Raw genomic sequence first — 23095 nt, forward strand, 5'->3', positions numbered from 1 at the left:
CAATGAAAAAATTACACCGGAATACAACTTGATTCATTCACATTCAGAAATTCAGTGGAAAAATGATGAGTCAAATTTCCTCATTTTTAAGAAGTTAAGAAAGGCGCTAACTCTATATAACCCAGTTACCAACTTACAGAAAATATTTAGTCACTAAGATAATTTTGCCATATACAACGGAAATATGTGGCATTCATATTTATTCAAAACCTTTGGCTTTCTATTTATTGTGCTTTTATATCGGTACTGGAAAATGTTTTGTGATAAAACTAAATTGACTGTTAATTATAGAACTTTATTGTAAGTTTTTAATTAAGTAATTAGTAATATAATATAAGACCAATAAATAATGTAAATAAAATAAATGGCCTTTTTTCTTTGATTACTCTTTTACCATGCCTTATGTTGTAGCCACTTAGAAAAAGGCGGCAAATTTGGATAATAGTAGGCGCGAAATATCTCAAATACATATTTTGAATTTTGCGCCTTTTATACTGACAAAGTTGGCTTACCAGTGTATACTATCTACTAGAAAATCCCCGCGCAGCTTCTTTTCCAGACGCCTAAGGGTGGTATTCCACCTGTCCAATTTCTTTGCAATGTGTATTTTGTCTCACATTTTGCTAAATGAGAGAGTGAGACGCAATGAATGTATGTTTGGTAGAATCATTATTGGCCTTTGCGTCTATTGCAGACGATTTTTGGTGTAACCCATGCTCCGTGTGCAAGTATTACTAAGTGCCACCAATTTAATTGATATCTAGACTTCAGTTCCTTCTAAATTAAATCTAGAATCAGAAACTAGAATGGCAAAGGGATTTCATAGATAAGGGTTCCGTAGGCTACGGAACGGAACCTTACAACGTATTTTTCTTTTATGGCAACGCTTGCTATCTGCCACCTGACCTGTCACACGTCAACTGTCACTTACGTCAGTTCAGAGTTCCAGAGTTCTTGGTGACTGACTAATCCTCTATTTCCAATGAAAATAAACAAGTAATTTAATAAACGCGACCACCAATGCGCTCTAAAACACCCTCCGTTACTATCCATTGATACACATATCGTCTTAACTGATTACTATTGGGAACAGTTTGTGAAACACAGTTGAAAATGAAGTACTCTACATCGCCAACCCCAAGCACTTCTTCTACGTTTAATTTCCCTCGCAGTACTTCTCCCTTGCCCGCTCCAGCCAACTACCAGCCAACGACGGCCAGCGCAGCGGTAAAGCGGTACAAATACTTGCGGAGACTGTTCAAATTCAATCAAATGGACTTCGAATTCGCGGCTTGGCAAATGGTGTACTTGTTCGTGTCGCCACAGAAAGTTTTCCGGAATTTTAACTATAGGAAACGTAAGTAACCTGATCTTTTTTTGTTTTATTTGGACAAGAAAGCAGCAATGTTATTTTGTTCACTAAAAGAACATAGTAATTGCCAAACGGAAAATATATTATGATGTGTTCAATCACTTTGACTTTTTACAAGTGGGTGTTCTTACATGGTCTAATGTGAGTCGGGAACTTCATAAAGATATTTCCATGTTTCTGTTTGTGTAGCAAGTTAAAAAAAGTTATCTTAAAGTGTTTGGGTTCAGATCCTTAAGTCAATTCAAATAAAGAAATTGAAACTAAATGTCAAATCAATCATGAAGTTTGTAGGCATAATCTACAAATGAAATCATCACAAGGATATAAAAGGCATGGAAATGCCTTTAAGAACACTTTAAAAGGTGAAAACCACCCAAAAACCAGTGTTAATTACTATGGTAATTTTATCATTATGTAAAAATTAAAACTATTTTCAGATACCAGATCACAATTTGCCAGAGATGACCCAGCGTTCCTTGTGCTACTCAGTGTTTGGTTATTTTGTAAGTATTTTCATATGGATTTATTTTTATTATATACCTGGTCTATGTTTAATAAACTTCTACAATCAAAAGACATTAATCCCCAATTTTTTCCCTCTTATTTCCCACTTGTGCAATGTTGGTTAGCAGTGAGATCCAAATTCAATTCTAAATGTAAATCTACAAGGTCCTATTTTCGCTGGCAGTGTCCTTTTATTTTTTATATTGAGTCCTAATACTATCTGTTGAATTTACCTTTTTAGGGTTTTGTACCCAAAGGGTAAAATCGGACCCTATTACTAAGACTCCGCTGTCCGTCTAAGTGTCTGTCTATCACCAGGCTGTATCTCAAGAACTGTGCTAGTTACTAACTAGCTAGACCATTGAAATATTCACAGATGATGTATTTATGTTGTCGCTATAACAACAAATACTAAAAACAGAATAAAATAAATATTGAAGTGGGGCTCCCATACAACAAATGTGATTTTTTCATGCGCGAGTCTGACTTACACTTGGCCAGTTTTTTATTATTTGTGATTTGATGTATGTATGTAAACACTTGTACATAAACCAGGTGGGAATTACAACAAAAACAGAATATATGCAATGTACAAAGGCAAACTTATCCCTATAAGGAATTTGTTCCAGTGTCCTCTATCTGTTTCGGGCTGGGCATGGGCCTGGACTGGGGGCAACTGGTGTTATTCATCATATTTGTAGTCTTCGTGGACTTCATCGGAGCTGGCTTGCTGGTGTCCACTTTCTTTTGGTAACTATCATTTTGATACAGTACAAAGTTTACTTAAGTGTTTATAGCCCCTCATATTATTTTAGAAGTTAATTCTTAATTATTTACAAACTTGTATTGACCCACGAGGAGTTTGGGTTAGAGTTAGTAGACAGAACTAAATTTGACGCAAAGCTAGACTTAGACCAAGAAAAGTCTGCAACAATTGTGATAGCACACGCAGCGTAAGTGTTATTTTAAACGCCTCACTGGATGCTGGCCTCTGTGACTGTACACTAAGATGTATATATGTATCCAGGTATATAAGCAACAAGTACTTACGGCGCGACGCGGCGGCGCCCGACGTGGAGTGGGGCTACGCCTTCGACGTGCACATCAACGCGTTCTTCCCGCCGCTGTCGCTTCTCCACTGTTTGCAGATCGTGCTGTTCAACAGTAAGTTTATCTTTAACCTTTTGTCACATGGGTATGATAAGGATGCTGCCCGACATTATTTTTAGTCCTCTTTTTGCCTTTTTTTTTTCGAAAACGAGAATTTCTGCTGTATTCAGCACAACCGAGGGTTGAATCTACGACTTTTTAACCACCACACACAAGGTTAAGGATCGCTACGAAATTTAACTACCCACATAAACCTAGTTTTTGTGCATATCAATATAAGTCTGTAACATTGGTACAGTCGCCATTAGATATATCGGAGCGGTCAAGGTGTTCACAATATCTGAACACGCACTCTAACGCCTTGTCTTTAGAGGCGTGTTCAGGTATATGTGAGCATCCTGGCCGCTCCGATATATGTGATGGCGACTGTACTTAAGAGTTACAAAATCTACCCTCAAATGGCTTCTTAAGCCAGTTGAGGGTAGATGAAAACATTACATGATTAAATAATGTAGGTTAAAGTCAGGTCGTTCAGTGACAGATCCAGATGGTTTTGTATTTGGTTGGTTAATCCATAAATGTTATAACTACCCGAAATTATTTGTTTACTTTTATTTAAGTACCTAAAGATACAGAGTAAGTATAGCTGCACATCGATTGGATTCTTTCTTTAATTTTACTTGCTATAAAACAAAAAGAGCGAAATATATATGATGTAGACTCCAAACTATTTAGGTTTCCAGTTGGAAAAGTATCTAAATGTTAGAGTGAATTGTTAACTTAAGTTACTTTTGTGGCAGTCGTGTGTTTAGATCTAATGAAGAATTACTTGTTGTTTCCAGGTCTATTGAGCCACGACGGCATCCTACCCTGCTTCGTGTCCAACACGTTCTGGCTCGCCTCCATCATCTACTATCTCTACATCACTTTCCTGGGATACAGCAGTAAGTTATCATCCTATTATGTCCGAAGACGAATGTCATTAATCAATGTAGGACCTTATTGCCATTGAAATAAAATCTACAATTCATAGTACCTAATTCGTTTGTGCAATTTATAGTTTCGTCTTGGGGTATCTACTGTTTTCGTGACCAAAGAGATCAGAGAGCCTACCGCCAACGTCAAAAAAATCAAAAATCGTTATCTGCCTCTCTATCACTCCTGCATATTCGAGCGATAGAGGCAGATAACTTTCTTTATTTTGGCGGTAGGCCCTCAGATATGAATTTATCAAACATAGGTACATAAAGTAATCTGAAAGTGGACCAGTGTAAAGAATTATTAAAAACATTACCTAAAAATACTTTCAGATTATGGCAAAATAGTTGACAGTGGTAAGTCCAGAGACATTTAGGGGTTGACTTTTTAATTGTTTTATGGCCTACACTTTCCAACTGTGATCATTGGGACATTAAATTTGTGACTAACATTAGAATAATATTCTAAATAATCTCCTTTATTATTCTAAATATTATTATTTACTATATCCTACGTAATTATTTCTCATCTCCCAATCCCAATGGAGATTTTTTGTTGCACCGTTCAGTAAGGGTCAGAGCCGGATTATCTATGGTGCCTAATTGGTTTGATAAATTCAGATCTTAGGGTCTACCGCGAACACCTAAGTTCGCAAATTGCGGGTATCTTTCTCTATTACTCCAATTAAGGTGTACCTAATTAGAGTGAGATGCCCTCTGATGACCAAGGTCACGGAAATTTGTTATTGTTAGATACAATTACAACAGTTTGATGTGAATTCAAGAGGTCAAGTCTAAAATCAGAAACAATCTGGCTCTAACTTCAGATATGATATGATTGTTCCACCTTTAAGTCGATATTACCGAAGCAGGAATAACCCCCTTCAAAGCTTTTTCTAAATTCTGATCTTACTCGTATATATCAATATAATGCCAGTTTGGGCAATAGTACACAGTTACTAACAGTAATGTTATGTACTGTTGGTAACCTAGAAAATAAAACAAATTTTAATCACGAATAGGTCTTATAAAATATTGACACTTCATTCGATTTGTTCAGAATCCTGACTTGAATTGGTCCTGACCAATGGCAGACTGGGGACAATTTTCCAACTTCAAATAATCTATGGATCGTTTACTTTTTCCAGATCTCCCGATGCTGAGCAACACGCGCGCGTTCCTGCTGCCCCTGCCCGCGCTCTGTATCGCGTACATCGCATCCCTCCTCATGGGGTTCAACTTCAGCCATATGCTTAAAGACTTCTACTTGTATAGAGTCCTGTAGTAACCGAGAATGTTCAAGGCCTTTTCATTCAAGATTTGACTAAAACAGGAGAACGGCTTTACTATACGGACATCACGTGTCAAAATTTATTCTACAATTGTTGTATGTTATCCAAAAAGAATGCGAGGTTGTTAGTTGAAAACTAAGCAACGGATAGTATCTATAATTTCACCACAAGCCGTGTAATTTAAGCGTTGCTAGGATTTTGGGGCACGAGAGACAAAAATAGTTTGCTCCCATGCAAAACTTAAGTTCACCACGGCTAAAACATAACAATTTATAAAAATATATGGCTTAAAATAATTGAATTAAACGCAAAGGGGAATTTGCCTGTTCTAAAATTGACTCTCACTGATTTCAAATAGCATTTTCACGTGGAATACAGGATGTAGTGCGTGGTTTTTGCTTTGACATATCAGCTTTTCTAATATTTTCCTTAGTCAAAAACGCCAATATGAAGATACAATATGAATACCTAACTCATATTATTATTACCTATTATAGGTAGGCGCCTGTATTGTCAGCAGTGACACTAAAATGGGGTTTAGGATAAGTATCTAAACGCATTTTGTTATTTAACCATTGAATAAAAATTGTTGCATGAGACTGCAGTAATAAGTTAATTATTAAAATATCATTGTACATAGTCAATAATTATTATACTTGTATTAAACAATTACTCTCTGTAATTAATATATTTTGTAAATATTATGTATTATTTCTTTTTATTTACTTTACCCATACGACTATCACGTGTAGATTGAAGATTCTAAATAAAAGACAATCGTACTTTATCTTAGTTTTATTAACAGCAGTTCTTGGGTTTACATTCGAAAATTACATAATTAGGCACTTAGACTAACCAATCTTAATCATCATCCAACACGATAACTTCATCTGAGGATATAGTAGGTTTAGGTCGAGTTTCTGTCTCATTAAATGAAAGTGACTTTTTAGCCTCTGGCTTTTTGCCTTGTATAACTGACTGCGGCGCCTGCTTTGGCACACCAGTCTTAGTAATCGTTAAAGATGACGGCAATCTACTTATTGAAGCATTAATTTCCTGGGAGCTAACGTTTTGGGTAGATTTACTCATTGTAGGCATATTTTTCTGACGTTCCGCTAGTTTCTCCTGTAGAGTTTTTCCTGGACTGACCTGCTGGTGGGGTTGTGGTGGCTTAGTGTGAATGGCCGTATTTACTGTAGATGCCGTAGACATGTGCGCTTGTGTGGGCACTGAGTGTGAGGAAATAGGGGGCGGATTGTAGTTGCTTAATCCAGCAGTCATCGATGCTGGAAGACTGGCCAATACTGTCCCCATGCTTGGAGCTAAAGGGGCTGATGTAGACTTCTGCAAGCTGCCTGACATTTTTGGTAAATTACTTGATGGAGGTTTCTGCAAGCTGCTAACAGGTTTCTGTATACTGCTAGTTGTATTCGTACTTACTGATTTGGATAACGAAGTCGTGCTAGTGCCACTAAAAGATTTTGAAGCGTGAGAAGTCTTCAATTGATTACTTAAAGGATTAGGTTTGGGTTTAGGGCCACGTTTTTGTTTCTTAACGGGCGGTGGAACGTTGTACGGAGAGAAGCTCTGTCCGAGGAACTGTCGGTAGAATTCTGCTTGGAAAGAATTCTGCAGTGAATTTTGGAGGGAGTTCTGCAAAGTGTTTTGCAGGGAAGTGTAGCCCGCTAAAGCGTTGCTTAAGTAAGAGAGGGATAATGCAGCCGCAGTTTGTTGGGAGAGCATTGGATCGTTCAACATGGGCAAATAATTTTGGAAGGCTGCTGCCATCTCGTGTTGTGACATCTTCGGAAGCCCACCCGCCGCTGGTAGCGGCATCGACACAGACGTAGTAACTTTTGGCTCTGATTTACTTTGATTAGTCGCTTCTTTCGCCTTGGAAGTCTCTGCAGCAGCTGCCATCTTGGCTGCTTGCTTCTTCTGTGCGTTTTGAGTTTTCTCTAAATTATCAAGGTTGTTCAACTGTTTCAACGACGAACGAGCGATAGATTGGCAATATTTAAGACTGACGTCGACGAGATTAGTGTTTTCTGTAATAGGAATTGTCGTGATAAGTTTATAAGCGTCAATGATTAAATTAACGAATTGCTTGGAATTTGACTGTTTCTGCGTTCTTTGGTAGGATCTGTAAATGTCGAGCATGAGGCTTTTCAGCGCCTGCTGTTCGATGTCGTTGCTCTTCAAGTCTGGCTGCTGACTAAACTTGAGCACTTGTCCTTTCAGAGATTGTACTGACAGAGAGAACGCTTGCTGTGCTAGTTCCTCCCTATCAGCATCACGTAAGTACCTTTTGTCCGGTTCAGGAATCCTCTGCAGTTGCAAGCTCAAGTCAAGTAATGTTTTATGGTCGTCTATCTCCTTTAATATTTCCATCGTGAGCAGGACACACCGGTTCATATGGAACGCGAAACCTCCGGCTCTCTCAACTTCCATCACTGGAATCTTCCAAATATTGTTGAAGAAATTCGTCATTCTCCTCTCACTAAACAGCCCTCCGATCGATAAACCAAAGCTCGACGTAAAATTGGATAGCATTAGATCACGACATCTCTCAATGTTTTTTCCTTTCTTAAAATAGAAATGATAATGCGCCAATCGGTAAATTGCTTTATAGTGCGGAGGAAATCTGCTCGCGCAGTCTTCTAGTGCGTATAAACATGCATTAATGATTTTCATAGTTTCTTCTTCTGTTAGCGGCTTCGACTCATTGGCAGATTTAGTAGATGATTCACTATCTCTACTTGAATTACTGCTACTGCTATCTGACGTGGAGTCACTTGAGCTGGAATCAGACGACGAAGATGATGAGCTACTAGTTTCTTCCTTCTTGTCAGGGTCTACTTTTTCTTTTTCTTCTTCTGTATGTTCTACTGCTGGTGGTACTTCTGATTTGTCTTGCGGTTGCTGTACCTCGGATACTTTTTCCTGTTCTGCAGTTATATTAACCGTTTCATCTTTTTTCTGTGTCATTTGCACATCTTCTTCAACAGTTTTTGTTGTTTCAGACGCTACATTCGATGTTGATTCAGCATTTTGATTTGAGGTAAGTTCTTTACTAGCATTAAGTCTTTCAGTATCATAAGAAGCAGAACGTCTAACTTTTGCCGCCGCCGCCTCTAACTTAAGCCGTTTTGCTTCCAGGTTATCTTCTTCGCCCGCGTCACTTACAGAACGTTTCAGTATATTAGCCGCATGAACCGGTTCGTTTTGTTTTGCTTCAGCTTTTTCCGATTCTTTAGCCGCATCCTCTCGATCCTTCGCAGACTTCCTTGAGAACGGTCCTTTCCTCCATTCGTCTATACATGCCTGGAATACTTTTCCAACTGACGACGGAATGGGTTTATTCTCGTGTTGTTCGATATATTTTAAAATTGAGGCATGTATTCTGTAGTGCAATTCTAAAACTTCAATGCAGAGATGCACGGGCGCGTTATAGTTGATTTTTAGAGGGTATATGGCATCCGTCTTTTGTAGCATTGTTACGGCTTTCGAATAATAATCTAAATAGACAGCCGGTGGTTTGTTCCGTTTCTCGGCTACTTTACCCAACATATAAAAGTAAAGCCATGAATCCTCATCCGATTTATCCTCGTGAATGCCACTATTGAGATCATCTACAGTAGTAAAACATTTTTGCGTAGTGTCCAACATGTCTTCTTTTTGCTTTTCAAGAGACGCAAAATCATCCATGCTCAGAGATTCACTGGCTTGTTTCAAAGCACGAGAGCAAAATGAATGGATAATGTATACGAACATTCCGTATTCAATCCACAAGTTGCAATGTTCGGGGTCTAACTGCAAAGATCGCTTGAAGCATCTTATCGTCGATCGTGCTGGATTCAAAAACTCCCTTTCATTGTTCAGGTTCTTACAGGAGTTTAATAGTCTTTCCAAGTTCATGGCTTTTGCCAGGGCTATTTGCGCCCATGACTCCAAACGGTCGTTATTGACGATAACGTCGAGTATGTTGAACTTAACAGCCATTTTAGCTTCTTCTCTTTTAAAGTAATGGTCGCCCAACAAAAAGTAAATATCTTTCATCTTGTAGGGTAGGAGTGTGGGTACCGTTGGCAGTTTAGTTTCAACACCTTTTATGTATTTTTCGATATCGGAGACATACTTATGCGGGTCGCATTCTGTAGGCAACAGTGCCAAAATGCGATGAAAGAGTTGCTCTGTGTCAGCTGTTATGGCAGAAACCTTACCCTCAAGTTCGGGAAGTGTGGGAGGCCTAAATATTTCGTAAAGCTGCTGAGCTCTATGCCAATCTAACGAATGTGGAGTTACGTTATGGTCTGCCAAATATTTAATCTTACTCTTTCTACTTGGATGACCGAATAAGCAAAAGACGCATTGTTCCATGTATTGCAATAATTGTTCTGCTGACTTTGCTAAAGCTGGTGATCGTATTCGCGGTACCACTGTATCTAAAATAAAGTACAGCAGTTTCCCATTAGAACTGCAGCACCAGCCTCTGTCGCCAAGTTGTTGATGTGCAATAAATAACACCATTAAAGGATTTGGAACATCATCATCATTTTTATCACCGTCATTGGGCACTCGTCCCTGATCTTCTTCTCTTTGTAAAATATAATGCAGTATAATCCAAGGAATGATTGTTCCAAAAGGCATCTCTGTTGCATTGGTTTCAACCTGATGTCCAATTATTCTGATAAGGTCTTCTAATCCTTGACTTATCTCTTTCTGACTGACTGTATCTAGGCATACCAAACCTTCTGTAGTCAGAATGTGCTCCATACAGCAAAGTATTTTGACAACAGCAAGGGTCCACTTATTATACTCTTCTGAACCTGATGTATACCGAAAATAGTGTTTTAATGCCTCATGTAAGCATGTTAAAGACCATTTAAAACATTCGTTTACTTTTTCTAGTGCCCAGTATGTGTCCAAAATAAGAGATAATTGCACAGCAAAATCTAAAGACATTTCTTCTTCTTGTTTTCTAGCTATAGTCTTGCAATGTTCAAATGAATCTATGATAATCGTCAATACTTCTTCATAGTGACCTTGGTCATATAACTCCATGACTGTTGATAGTTTTTTATTTCTTTCTAAGAATTTTATATATTCTGCTATTTCATCATTATTTATGATTGGTTTAAAGGTAAAGTTAATAATTTGCAAACTATATTTCTCACTGCTTTCCCCCATTGCTTCAAATTCAAAGGATAGTTGATACAATGCATCCAAAGCTAATTCATCACATTTATTCAATAAATTAATATGCACTTTGACCCAAAGATAGCGCAACATGTTTTCCAGACAATCAATGCCTGAAAAAATATGTGGATTCATAGTAAGAATCATGCCAATAGACTCAATCACATCTAGAGCATGTGTGTCTTTACTGTCATTTATATTCAACTTTTCATTGACTAGAAATTCCTCAACCAAGATATTGACTGCAGTATAGTGTCTCAAGTCGTTATGGTTATCTCCAGTACAAGCTGGCACATCAATATGATTGTTGTAGCATTTATTACATTCAATAAATATAGTTGAAAGACCTTCAGGCCATTTTACTTTCCATTTTTCTGCTAAAATCTGTAGAAAGTTATTTAAAATATCTATTATATCTTTCTTATTCTCAATGTACTTGTTAATGAATTGTTGCACATCATTATTTTCAATCTCAGTGCCAAAATAATAACTGTCTTTTTTCTCATGCTGATCTTTTTCATCAAACAGCTTGTCTAGATCTGTAACATCTGGAGAAGGCTGCCTTGTATCTTTCTTCTCAGTATTATCAGAAGTCAGGCAAGGTGGCACCATTCTTCTTAAAGTATCATAGATATTATCACTGAGTTTGTCCGCTTTGTTGGTTGTCTTCTTTCTGCCAGAGCGCCGTTTGGTGCACCACTCCCATTGTTGCAAGAAGCTAAGGGCACTCCCTCGTCTTCTCACGGGCTGTTTCTTCTGAGTTTTAGCTTCAGGTTGTGTCTCAGCAGGCGGATCTGTAGCAGCATTCTCTAGGTCACTCTCAACTTTCTCTGTATCAGTGGCAGCCTTATCTTTATCCGACATTTCATTGTCATTCTCAGACACAATCTCATTATTTTTATCACTTTCTGCATTTTCTTCAATTTTCTCAGGAGCTTCATCTTTCTTTGGCTCCTCACATACTTCCATAGGTTCCTGTTTGTCTTCCTTTTCAAATATAACATCTATAAAACAGGCATGACTGTAGAAATTGTCTGAGATATATTGATGCATGTGTATCAGAGATTCCCCAACTGATTTCCATGTTAAATTATTAATTGGCTTTTGCAATTTTAAGTGAGGTAATACATATTTGTGCTTCTGTTTTCTTTGTTGCTCTATGAATTCATCATGTATCTCCTCTGCTTCCTTTAACAGTTTCTTCGCTTCATCTTCATCTATTGGGTCGTCATCTTTTTCATTCCACTTGTACATAGGGTTGAGATATTCCATGAAATCTTTTATGTATGGGTAAGTAGTGAATATGTGTTTTCTGTAGGCTAAACCTCTGAGATAGCCCGGGTCCAGTTGTAGGGTATCATAGATAGCTGATATACATTCTTCATGAAAGTCGAGTCCCATCAGTAGAGTGACAATTTTGTCGAGGCAAGGCCAGTGGCGCGGGTTGCGGTCGGCACCGCGTTGAAAAGCATGGAGGGCCATTTCGTATCGTTTCCCGCGCATACACAGTTGGCCAAGACGGTGCCATAATGTAACGTCTGTGTCGTCAAGTTCCGAGGCCGCACAATAACAATCAATGGCGGCGTCTACATCCGAACTACTCAAGATTGTTGCAAGATTTTTATAACATAAATACTTTAAATTTAGCAAAGGACCTGATATTTTCTCACCTTGTGCTGGTTTCTTAATATCATAGAGTAGCTCCGTGTCCAGGAGATCCTTGAGTAGTTGGGTAGCGTCCTTCAAATTGCCTTTTCTCTGTAACTCGAGAGCCTTTGCGTATTGCTGCAATGCTATTTGTTCTAGCGCTTCTTTTGTGACTTCTTCTTCTGATCCACTTTCTTCCTCAGACTCGTCATTTAATGCTGCTATTTTAATCATGATTTGTGCTTAATTTTCATAATAATGCACCCGGCAATGGAATAATAAAATGACAACAATAAAAGCCACAGATTAAATATACTTTTTTTTTCGTTACTAACTGTCAAAATATTTCTGAACTTTCTGAAGTTGGACGCGTTTATACGTAGATCTCAAATAGATTTTTATACATTTTCTGTTTATGATCCGAACAATCTGTCAAGTAGTGCCGTGCAAATTCCGTCGCTTGTGTCATCCGTGACCGTCAGCGAAGGATCAATCGGACCATATTTGTGTTAAAATACTTGTTTTCTAATAATTGTACAAAATGTCTCGGCCAGGAGATAGACCTAATCAAGCGCAGACGTATAAACTAGTCGTCGTGGGCGGTGGTGGTGTTGGGAAAAGTGCTATCACTATACAATTTATCCAGGTAAAACCGTAATAGGTTAATCAAGGTCTCCAAACAAGATATTTACTATTCTTAGAATCTACTTTGCAACTTTGACTCATCAACCTTAATTGAAGCCGCCGAAAGTCCTGATTTTGCTCCAATTCCTTCAGTTATGACACAAAGTGTATGTCAAGGTCCAATCTCAAAGACGCCGCCCACTGTTCAAGTGGTCTTAAAGTGCCCTGTTTTTTTTTCTAGAGCTACTTCGTGACTGACTACGACCCTACGATTGAAGACAGCTACACGAAGCAATGCGTGATAGACGATATTCCCGCGAAATTGGACAGTGAGTAGAATATAATTTTTATTGTTTTTGGATCATTGGCCTGACCGTTTTATGTTTGGGCGGCACTCGGCAGTGTGTCATGGCTGTTGTCAATGTATGCAGTTATGTATTTTGTGGGCAGAACACAAGTATATACTTTCTGTAGTAAAGTTTCCTTATTAGTATTTATTTACCAATGATTTCAGAATATAATATGTTATAAAGAATGGTTAGTTGTAGTTCAAATTTAATAACTAAAAAAGAGTACTTTTCAATGAAACAATGATATGACATCTGTTCACATTAGCTACTGATTTAAAAATTGTTAACACAAGTAAATCCTTGTTAAATTGTAAAGTTATTTTTCTTAAGTTCCTCCTTATATCCTTTTCCATTACTTAACAATAATTTAGTCACTCATTGTAACCCATTCTTTAGTTAATAATTTAATATTTCATAAGTGTGTGGTTGTAATAAATCATTGGTTAAATGTTAATTCTGCTGTATAGATCAGAAAAATAAAAAATCAAAATATCTAATAATTTGGTCCTTATCATACTCAGACAGGGGGTTAATGACTAAATTACGTGCACATTATATTAAACTCATCATTCTCGTAATTAGTACTGTTATTTAACCATCAACTATTAGCCTGACATTCAGAGTATTGTACCATCACCCACACTGTAAACTATCCATTGGTGGACCTTATGTCTTTTGTAATAAGGTCCACAGATGGACAGTTAAGAGTGTTGCCGTTTTTATGAAATAACTGGAGCTCATAAAATAGTCTGGTCTCCAATTGAATAAGAGTATTTATAGATGTTATCTCAGACAGTTGATAAGGTATCAGTTTATATTAGTTGAGATGACAAGATAACTGGTAACAAAATGGTCTTTGATTGTTATCTTACTTGAATAAATAAAGTTTTCTGTCGCATTGTGTATTCTAATAGCCTGCACCCTTAACTTTCTCCATCATAGTTGTTATAACATTTCAATCCCATTTTTACTATTTCAAGTTACTATCTTCGATGATTTAGTTACGCTTTTTATTTCTATTAGTATCTAGGTACAGGATGTTTGGTTTCCTCATGTTACACCGTGTATAGTATATGAGTTAGTAAATTCTGTTAGTAATAATGAGTTCTTAGGCATACTAACAAAAATCTTGTTATTTAAACTAAGATTAACAATAAAGGCTTTTTATTTTAATTTTATTTATTTACAGAGTGGCTAAAAAATAAGTGCATTCCCTTTGCTAGGGAGGTTTTGGAATTATACTGAGCAAGTTTTACTATGGGACCAACCCAAATCGCCATCCTGTATAACAGACCTATATAGTATTTAAAACTTTCGAGTTTTGAACACATATTAATATTAACTCACATAGACAGGTCTAAAAATAAATTCGCGATAGACCTGTCTATAAATGTGAGTTAATATGTAGACCTATATAGACCAAAAAATTACATATGAACCTTTAACCTGCTCACAAAATATCACGAGAATCGTTTCAGAAATGCGACCTGTAGAGGAGAATAGTCGAGCAAACGAAATACGACGCTTCGCGCTCACTCGGTCAATTAAATTAAAAACTTTGATTACAGTCCTGGACACGGCGGGTCAGGAGGAGTTCTCCGCGATGCGCGAACAGTACATGCGCTCAGGCGAGGGCTTCCTCCTGGTGTTCTCCGTGGCCGAACACTCCAGCTTCGACGAGCTGTACAAGTTCCACAAGCAGATCCTCCGCGTCAAGGACCGGGACGAGTTCCCCATGCTCATGGTGGGGAACAAAGCTGATCTGGAGGCGCAGAGAGTGGTAAGAAACTAACCTTTTAATAAAACGTTTAATATTTCTATGGAATTTTGAAAAAAAAAGTCACGTCATCGTCTTTACAACTAGTGTTCGTCAAATTTTTTGTGTAACGAAAATTAATTGAACTATTTTTCGTTACACAAAGGTATCAATTAAATATGGACGAATAAAGACTTATTTTAGGCAGTTACAAGGTTTCATTTCACCCGTTTTTTGAACCTATCCGCGTAATATGTATTGACTTATTTTCATTAAGTATATAAAAAAATTGTGGAATTAAAGTTCAATTAGATCCTTTACTTAGGTATGTTCAAAAATTTAAAATTCATGCTTGCATACTTGAAACTCTTGAATGAGCTAAAATATGATCACCATCAAAACAGCCGCTGCAAGAGTTCAAATTTACATAGTTAGTGCACTAAATACACATTAGGTATAAATACATTAAATCCCTTACTTTAACCAGGGAATCCCCGAATAATGTATATGATGTAATACTCAATTGTTTGGTTTGCCCAGTAGTTCATCTAAACACGAACACATGGGTGAATAATGTATTTGTTTTTCTTCAAGTTCGTCCTGTAATACGTCATACGTTCTCCCTATATGACGCAGTATGACTCAATGTAGGCCTGTCATTGTCTTCATTCGGAGTGTGTCGCTTGAGGCCCTTGGTGATTGGTTAAATTTAAAAACCGGACAAGTGCGAGTCGGACTCGCCCACCGAGGGTTCCGTACTTTTTAGTATTTGTTGCTATAGCGGCAACAGAAATACATCATCTGTGAAAATTTCAACTGTCTAGCTATCACGGTTCGTGAGATACAGCCTGGTGACAGACGGACGGACAGCGGAGTCTTAGTAATAGGGTCCCGTTTACCCTTTGGGTACGGAACCCTAAAAACGATTATTCTTGCCTACATACTAAATGCTTTGAATAATAGAGTAGAAAGTCCAGTTTTATTTTCGAGTTTGACATGTTTTGTGACCAGTATAGTAAACTTTATGACGACAACGTTTTATAAACAAGCAAATATAAACCGTATTCCGAAGCAGCAGACTGTAACAAGAAGCAGTGTAGGATTCAAAATGAATTTGTTGTGTATTCATGTTTACACCGTCCCGAGAACGCTGGAGTTGGCGTAAATGTTTTATGAGTCGTAAATGTCGATGTCACGTATACCATTAATGTGACATAACTCAAAATTGCAGTTATAAAGTTATATGTGACGTTCCACGGGAAAAGGTACCTTATGGCGGTCGGCGCTTACGTCACGTAGCACCGCATTCGTATTGGAGCGTCGTTAATAATAGCGTAAGCGCCGACCGCCATAAGGTACCTTTACCCGTGGAACGTCACATATTATTGGTATGTTCTTACAGGAAATAATAATACACTTAATATTTTTAAATTATCGTCACTCCCCTATGGTTAGGAAAAATGTCCAAAGATTTTTATTTACATTCCGTTGCCAAAATTCATAGACGTCGGTATGTCATACTTAAATAAAATAAAATAAAAAAGCCTTTTATTTCTTGCATATTACAATGTCAAACGTGAATTCAATTTACAATACAATTTATTAAATGTTTTCTAATAGTCAGTTTTAGTAAATGTTTGGTCACTTATGTTGTTATTTGTTTTTTTTTTACTAGGTGAATTATAACACTTTAAACTCTCGCGTTTTGTACACATATTCAATTACACAAACGGGTCTACCGCGATATAATTTCATTGTTTTTACCTTTAATTCCGACGTTTCAGCTGAGTTGCATCAGCTGTGGTCACGGAAAGACTGACGTCCCAACAAATGTCAACGGAGATATTAATAAAACAACACTAAACTACCCGAAATTAGTTTATAAAAATGTTCGGGGTAGACAAAGAAATTGCAGCTACCCGTTAAAGTTTAATGTTTATTGTCCACGGCACAACTAATTTAATTTTATAAACTAATTTCGGGTAGTTTAGTGTTGTTTTATTAATATCTCCGTTGACATTTGTTGGGACGTCAGTCTTTCCGTGACCACAGCTGATGCAACTCAGCTGAAACGTCGGAATTAAAGGTAAAAACAATGAAATTATATCGCGGTAGACCCGTTTGTGTAATTGAATAGGTGAATTAAGCAAGAATCCCCTCTCAGGTAAAGGCCTCCTCCAGAGTAAGCCAGTCGGATCTATTCTGCCTGTGCTATTTGTATCCAGTTTGTCCCTGCGACTTTTACTATCTCGTCTGACCATCGCGTGTATGGTTTGCCGCTGTTACGCTTTCCTGGTGGTCCTGGCCATGTCGTTACTTGTTTTGCCCGTCTATTGGACTTCATCCTGGCGACATGTCCTGCCCATCTCCATTTTTGTTTTTTTGCGTATTTGAGCGCGTCTATCACGTTAGTTTTGGATCTGATAATACTGTGCTTGATTTTCTGGATTTTTCTAATATTTGTCATACTCCTTTCCATACTTCTTTGGCATGTAATTATTTTGTTTTTAATATTTTTGGTAAATTTCCAGGTTTGCGCGGCGTACGTGAGCGATGGTAGTAAACAAGAGTCCATGATTTTCTTTTTAAATTTAATAGGAATTGTGCTCTTCAGTATTTCTTTTTGGCTCCAGAATTTGTTCCACGTGATCTTGATTCGCCTGTCAACTTCATGTTCGCTATTTTTCATGTCAAATGAGATTTGCTTTCCGAGGTTTCCGTATGTCATACTTAGATGACGGTAACCGAATTGAAGGAACGAATAACGTATGGAAATTGTGGGATATTTTTTTTTCTATTAACTCACATTATAGACGGGTCTAACGCGAATTATATAGTCTATAATGTGAGTTAATATGTATTCAAAACGCGAAAGTTTTAAATATTATATTTTTTTTTCTAGTTGGCGAACCGAGCCGCCCTCATACTCCTATGAGCTTTGGCAAAAAAACTGGGACAACACTATAAAGATTATTTATTTAACACTTTAAAACTCGCATTTTGTACACCAATTTAATTATATGAACGGATCTACCGCGATATAATTTCATTTTTACATTAAATCCGACGTTTCCACTTCCAACTGAAACTTGGTTTCTTAATTCCAGCTGAAACGTCAGATTTAAGACAATAATGACAATAAGACCAAGTATAATTCATGGTCTCTCTTACAGGTATCACTAGAAGAGGCCCAAGCCCTCTCCCGCCAGCTCAAAGTGCCATACATCGAGTGCAGCGCCAAGGCCCGCATGAACGTCGACCAGGCCTTCCACGAGCTCGTGCGCCTCGTCCGCCGCTTCCAGGAGGCCGAGAGAGTCCACATCAAGGCCGAGCACGGCAAGAAGAGCAAGAAATGCGCAATTTTGTAACGTACGTAAGGTTTTGTGTTCAGATGCTGTTAAGTCTTTGCTGGAAGTCAAGGTTAGAACACCAGTTTATTGAGTATATTTAAATTTGAAGTTTATTTTTTTGTAAGTCAATGCAGCCAAATCCGTCTGCGGGAAATTCCGTACACGTACATGTTTAAATTGATTACAATTTAATTGTTTCATTTGTGTAACGATTAGTCATACATATAGTTAGATTTCGTTACACAAAGGAATCAATTAAATTTTTACGATAACTTTTAACTGTGTTCAATTTCAAGAAATGGCTCCATTATTTTAGCGATGTTGAGGCTCGGTATTATACGAAAGATCGGTTCGAAATGAAAACTTATTTACTACTAATTAATCGTAATATAAGATTTAACACAACAAAATTTAAATCAATCTAATTGTGAAAGAAACGATAAAAGAAAGATCATTAATATCATTATGAATTTAATTAACAGCAAAGCTAAGACTTAACAGTAAATTAGGAATAAATGAGACTAGCTAGCTGTCATGTTTGCCCTTAAAACCTTTGTTCAGGTTTATAGAGTTACATATATGACCGTGCAGTCAGTATCAAAAATTCTAAAGTAGCGGATCAGATTACGCGTGAAAAGCATCTACCATTCTCTCATAACTTGACAAAAAGAGATGTCTCTATAGACATAGAGCATATTACGAATGCGGAAAGTAATCGGGGGTGGCAAATACTTTATACGCGTTATTTCATACGCTACTATTGATGCTCACTGTACACTATATATCTAGCTAAACAGAACTGTACCTCTAATAATCTGAACATGTAAAACATATTTTTATATCACAATATTTAATATTTATTTTTTGTTCCGTGAGATTTGTTTTTTTACTCTTTACATTTTTTTAAAGCATAGACTATATAAGTCTAGGTATTTATTCTTATTTTATTTAGGTTGTTCTTAAGCTTTATTACGGGATAGTTATGATTTGTTGGTGGATGCATTTATTGTTTCAAATATTAGGAGTAAAAAATAATTACAATGCATCAATTACATTTTTGTTGTTATTTTTCCATATATTATTTTAGTGGTGCTATATTTCTTTTACTAGTGCCATACTTCAAATTTCTACTGAGAGAAAAGAACACCAAATATCGCTTTAAAATTAAGGCTTTAATTTTAACAGTTATTTTGCTGTATTGTTAATGTATACGGCCATTTAGATATACCGAATTTAAGGTTGCATAAGGCGTATGTTTGTCAAAAAGATATAGCTATTGTGTAGCAAAAATTTTACATACAAATTTCGTTACACAATGGAACTTACTAAATTTTATACTGTTTGTACCTAAGCTTTTGATATGATAGTGTTATATTTTAATTTTCATCTCTTATCAATTAAACTCATATAATGGTCGTATACATTTAATTAGCGCTATATGAAGGCGGTGCTAACATTATCGACTTAGCTTTTAGCAGTATATCTTTATACATTTTCGAGTCATTTTGTCTATGGGATTTGATCCCAATTTATCACCGAAGAAGGGTAAAATTAGAAAAAAAAGTTAAAAATTGTTTATACCGACTACTGAAATAAGCGTGGATATAGTAAGTAAGGTGGACCGGGCTAAAGCGACTATGGGGCTATTGTCTATTTGAGTTCTTTTTTTAAACTACGTGAATTTATAAGAGCTCCTCATCTTGTGACAATAACTTGAGCTACTTGGAAGTACGCGTAAAACGTAACAGGGCGTTTCGACCAATCGTATTCGAGAAATAGCAAACAAACGTAATAAACCCATAGTTGCATTTACTCCTTAGTTTCATGTCACCCTGTGCTGTCCGGCCTGGGCCATTTAAATAAAGAAGACTTTCAATCACGTATCAAGAGTCTAAGGTATTTTTTACTTTTACGTCCCTTGATGTATGTAAATAACTATTCTCTCCCATTATTAAGTTGTTGTCCCATTATTAAGTTTAATACTAAGAAAATCAGTAACAAAACTAGGACGTCCCCCGAATGTTTGTAAACCAAATACTAATGTTTATGTATTTTGTTATTAACAGTTTTTCGGTATTTTAATATTAGCTAGCTGTAGTCTTGTAATTCGATGTTCAACGGCTGAAACCCTGGACACTGTTTCTTTTAACTGTCTGATCTGAATAATTGAATTATTTTGAAAATCCAGAAAATATTTAAATATTAGTGAGAACTTGAAATGTGTTTGACGCGAACGACACAAATTATATTTGCTTAAAAAATATAAACGTGATTTAGGGCATTCCATGAGAGTGTCGCTTACATAACACCATTATTATAATACTTCTGAAAATGCAGAGAAAACGGTATTGGGTGTTGTAATATTTTATGACTTGGCTAGTAAATTGGCAGTATATTTTCGAGCTTTACGGATTTCATTGATATAGCTGCCATACAAAGCAACAGCTTTACATATACGTATTTCTCGCGGAACGCCCTACTTGTGTTTATTTATTTTAAAATAATTTAATGACGGGAATATATTTAAAAGATCAGTGTCAGTTTTGAGCCAGCATAACAATAATTACATAATAGGATGCACATTTTGTAGTTGTTTTGTAAAGAGATATACAATAAATATATTTTTGTAACGTTGTATTTATTGGTTCGGGCTTTTGCTGTGCGGTTTGTGGTGCACAAATTTTGATACGGTTTTACAATCATTTTAACGTTTGTAGTAGTTTTTACAGTAACTTGAATATTTTAACTACAAGCTTGTATATATATGTATGTGTAAACAATGTTAGGGAATTATATGATTGATGTGAAAGGTCCCAAAATATTTATTCTAATACTTACGGTAACGGTAAATTGAGGAAATAAGAAACCTAGTAACGGAGTCCTTTCGTCGATAATTTATCCGACTCCATTATGTAACGCAAATTAATCGTATTGTTAATATATATTTCGTTACGCAATGGAATCATTATTAGGCGAATTGAAGCCTATTAGATAATATTACTTGTTTTGAATTTGACCATACATAATTAGACTGCAGAATTAAATTACCTATTTAACCAAATTGTGTGTCTAAACATGTCTAATCTGTTTGATGATATCGTAGTAAATAGGTGAGCTAACACACTGCCAATGGTGCCGAAGTGCATAGTTTCTCTACAATAGATATGACTTCTACAATAGTTTAACAAATATAATTTTATACTAACTATACCTATAGTGTAACAGTCTAATTTTTGAAATAGCATTTTTTGGAAGTAAAAATAAATTCCTAAAAATCATTTAATTACAAACACATTTCGTTTGGCACGTTTTAATGTAATGGATTTTTAATAATTTTACCTAAAGTTAGCAGGCCCTAACACACTTGGCATCCGGGTTTTGTTTGTGAGTATTTTTTTATTTTTATTGCAATGAATAGTGTCACAATTCAAAATTCATATAAGATCTGAATTTGATTATAGTATTTTTCACATAACTTGGTAAAGTGACATATGTCACCATAGCCAAGCTATGAGACAAAATATTATTATTAATTATATTTCATCGATAGGGCGTTTTTAAATCGCATGGAGTGACAGTGGCACTATTTGAGTGCGATATTTTCTTTGTTATATTTATTAATACCTATCAATAATGCCTCTTATTAAACCAGTATTGTTTTTGTTGTGATTTACTTACTCAATACTATTACGTTTACTTAAGTACAAGACACGTTAGTGTCAGTCCAAATGCAATTCTGAATCATTCGCATTACGCATAATACTTGTTAGTGTGTTTCTTATCTATTGTTATTATGAGAATTGTCAATAAGTAAACAAAATAATTTAAATTGTTTATGAAAGGTGGATTCACTGCAATTTGACAAACGAAATACTTCGTTGATGCCATTATTTGACAGTTATGTCTATGTATGTACATACACATGTGTGTGATTAATTTTCGTAACAATGGAATCATTTAATTGTGGGCGAATTTAGGCTATTCTATTTTACTTAGTTATTAAAAAAACATCGAAGTTCAGCCTTATGCTTAATTGGTTCTATATTTTTTAGATAATGTAGTAAAATGAGATAGTTTTGCTAACTTTGTTTTACATAATGATAAGTAGGGGTAGGTATGTCTGAAATTGTATTGTGAATCGACCTTTTACTGGAGTCATAATTGATTAATTTAATTTGCGCAATTATTTCCTTAAAAGGAAATAAATGGAATGTATTGTTATTACTAATAGCGTTTGTAAGCATCGATTGTAAGAGAAAAATCCCTTATTCGGACCTTTTTCGACATTGTCCATTTGTCCCTCTCATTCATACGTTGTTAAAAAGAGACCAATGAGTTATGTCGAGAAACGTTACCGTACTAACAGCAGCACATTCAAAATGCCTTGTGAGCTTTTCGTTTGTTAACCCTTCGACCGCCACGCCTATCGTGTACGGTGCGTCATCGTGCACCTTGTCAAAACGCATGAAGATTGATATTGGGATGTAGTCGCGCGCATCAATTTGACGGTCAAAGGTTTAAAAATTCAAGGTTTACAATTGTAAACCACTTGATCATTAGAGTATGTTGTTGTTATAACCTGCAATAATATCTTGTACAACGAAGGTCATACATTTTTGCGGGCTTCGTTGTGTCAGATAATACTGAAGGTATTAGGGGGTCAGATGTTAAGGGTCTCCCGACTAAACCGTTAATGTTGTCCAGCTAATGTATTGTACCTAATAAACACGGCAATAACATGCTCTTTTATTATTTCTCAGTTCCCTGTGTATAATTGATAGACTGGCCACGCTAACTTTGCACAACTTGACGATACCTAAGAATGCATACATATTCCTATAAGCTCCATACTTGACGTAGCACTTGGCATGAAAACTGAGCGTGGTGACCATAGAATTAGCATGAAACAGAACA

General features: G+C 36.4%; 3 protein-coding genes across 3 annotated transcripts; 2 read left to right on the forward strand and 1 right to left on the reverse strand.

Moving 5' to 3' along the window:
• Nucleotides 1-928: 928 nt before the first annotated feature.
• Nucleotides 929-5959, forward strand: LOC134669427 (protein unc-50 homolog). The gene is made up of 6 exons (XM_063527008.1): nt 929-1357; nt 1810-1875; nt 2506-2626; nt 2904-3040; nt 3829-3930; nt 5112-5959. Exons 1-6 carry the CDS (start codon nt 1114-1116, stop codon nt 5246-5248), a joined length of 807 nt encoding a protein of 268 aa, XP_063383078.1. The 5' UTR covers nt 929-1113; the 3' UTR covers nt 5249-5959.
• An 85-nt stretch (nt 5960-6044) lies between these two features.
• LOC134669171 (calcineurin-binding protein cabin-1-like) lies at nt 6045-12368 on the reverse strand. The gene has a single exon (XM_063526711.1). The coding sequence runs from the start codon at nt 12333-12335 to the stop codon at nt 6117-6119; it is 6219 nt and encodes a 2072-aa protein (XP_063382781.1). The 5' UTR covers nt 12336-12368; the 3' UTR covers nt 6045-6116.
• A 163-nt stretch (nt 12369-12531) lies between these two features.
• LOC134669046 (ras-like protein 2) lies at nt 12532-22920 on the forward strand. Its single transcript, XM_063526575.1, has 4 exons — nt 12532-12747; nt 12967-13054; nt 14644-14855; nt 18005-22920. The coding sequence occupies exons 1-4, from the start codon at nt 12643-12645 to the stop codon at nt 18197-18199; spliced, it is 600 nt and encodes a 199-aa protein (XP_063382645.1). The 5' UTR covers nt 12532-12642; the 3' UTR covers nt 18200-22920.
• The last annotated feature ends 175 nt before the right edge of the window (nt 22921-23095 follow it).

The sequence above is a fragment of the Cydia fagiglandana genome, chromosome 1 (assembly GCF_963556715.1).
Source record: "Cydia fagiglandana chromosome 1, ilCydFagi1.1, whole genome shotgun sequence".
Classification (NCBI taxonomy): domain Eukaryota; kingdom Metazoa; phylum Arthropoda; class Insecta; order Lepidoptera; family Tortricidae; genus Cydia; species Cydia fagiglandana.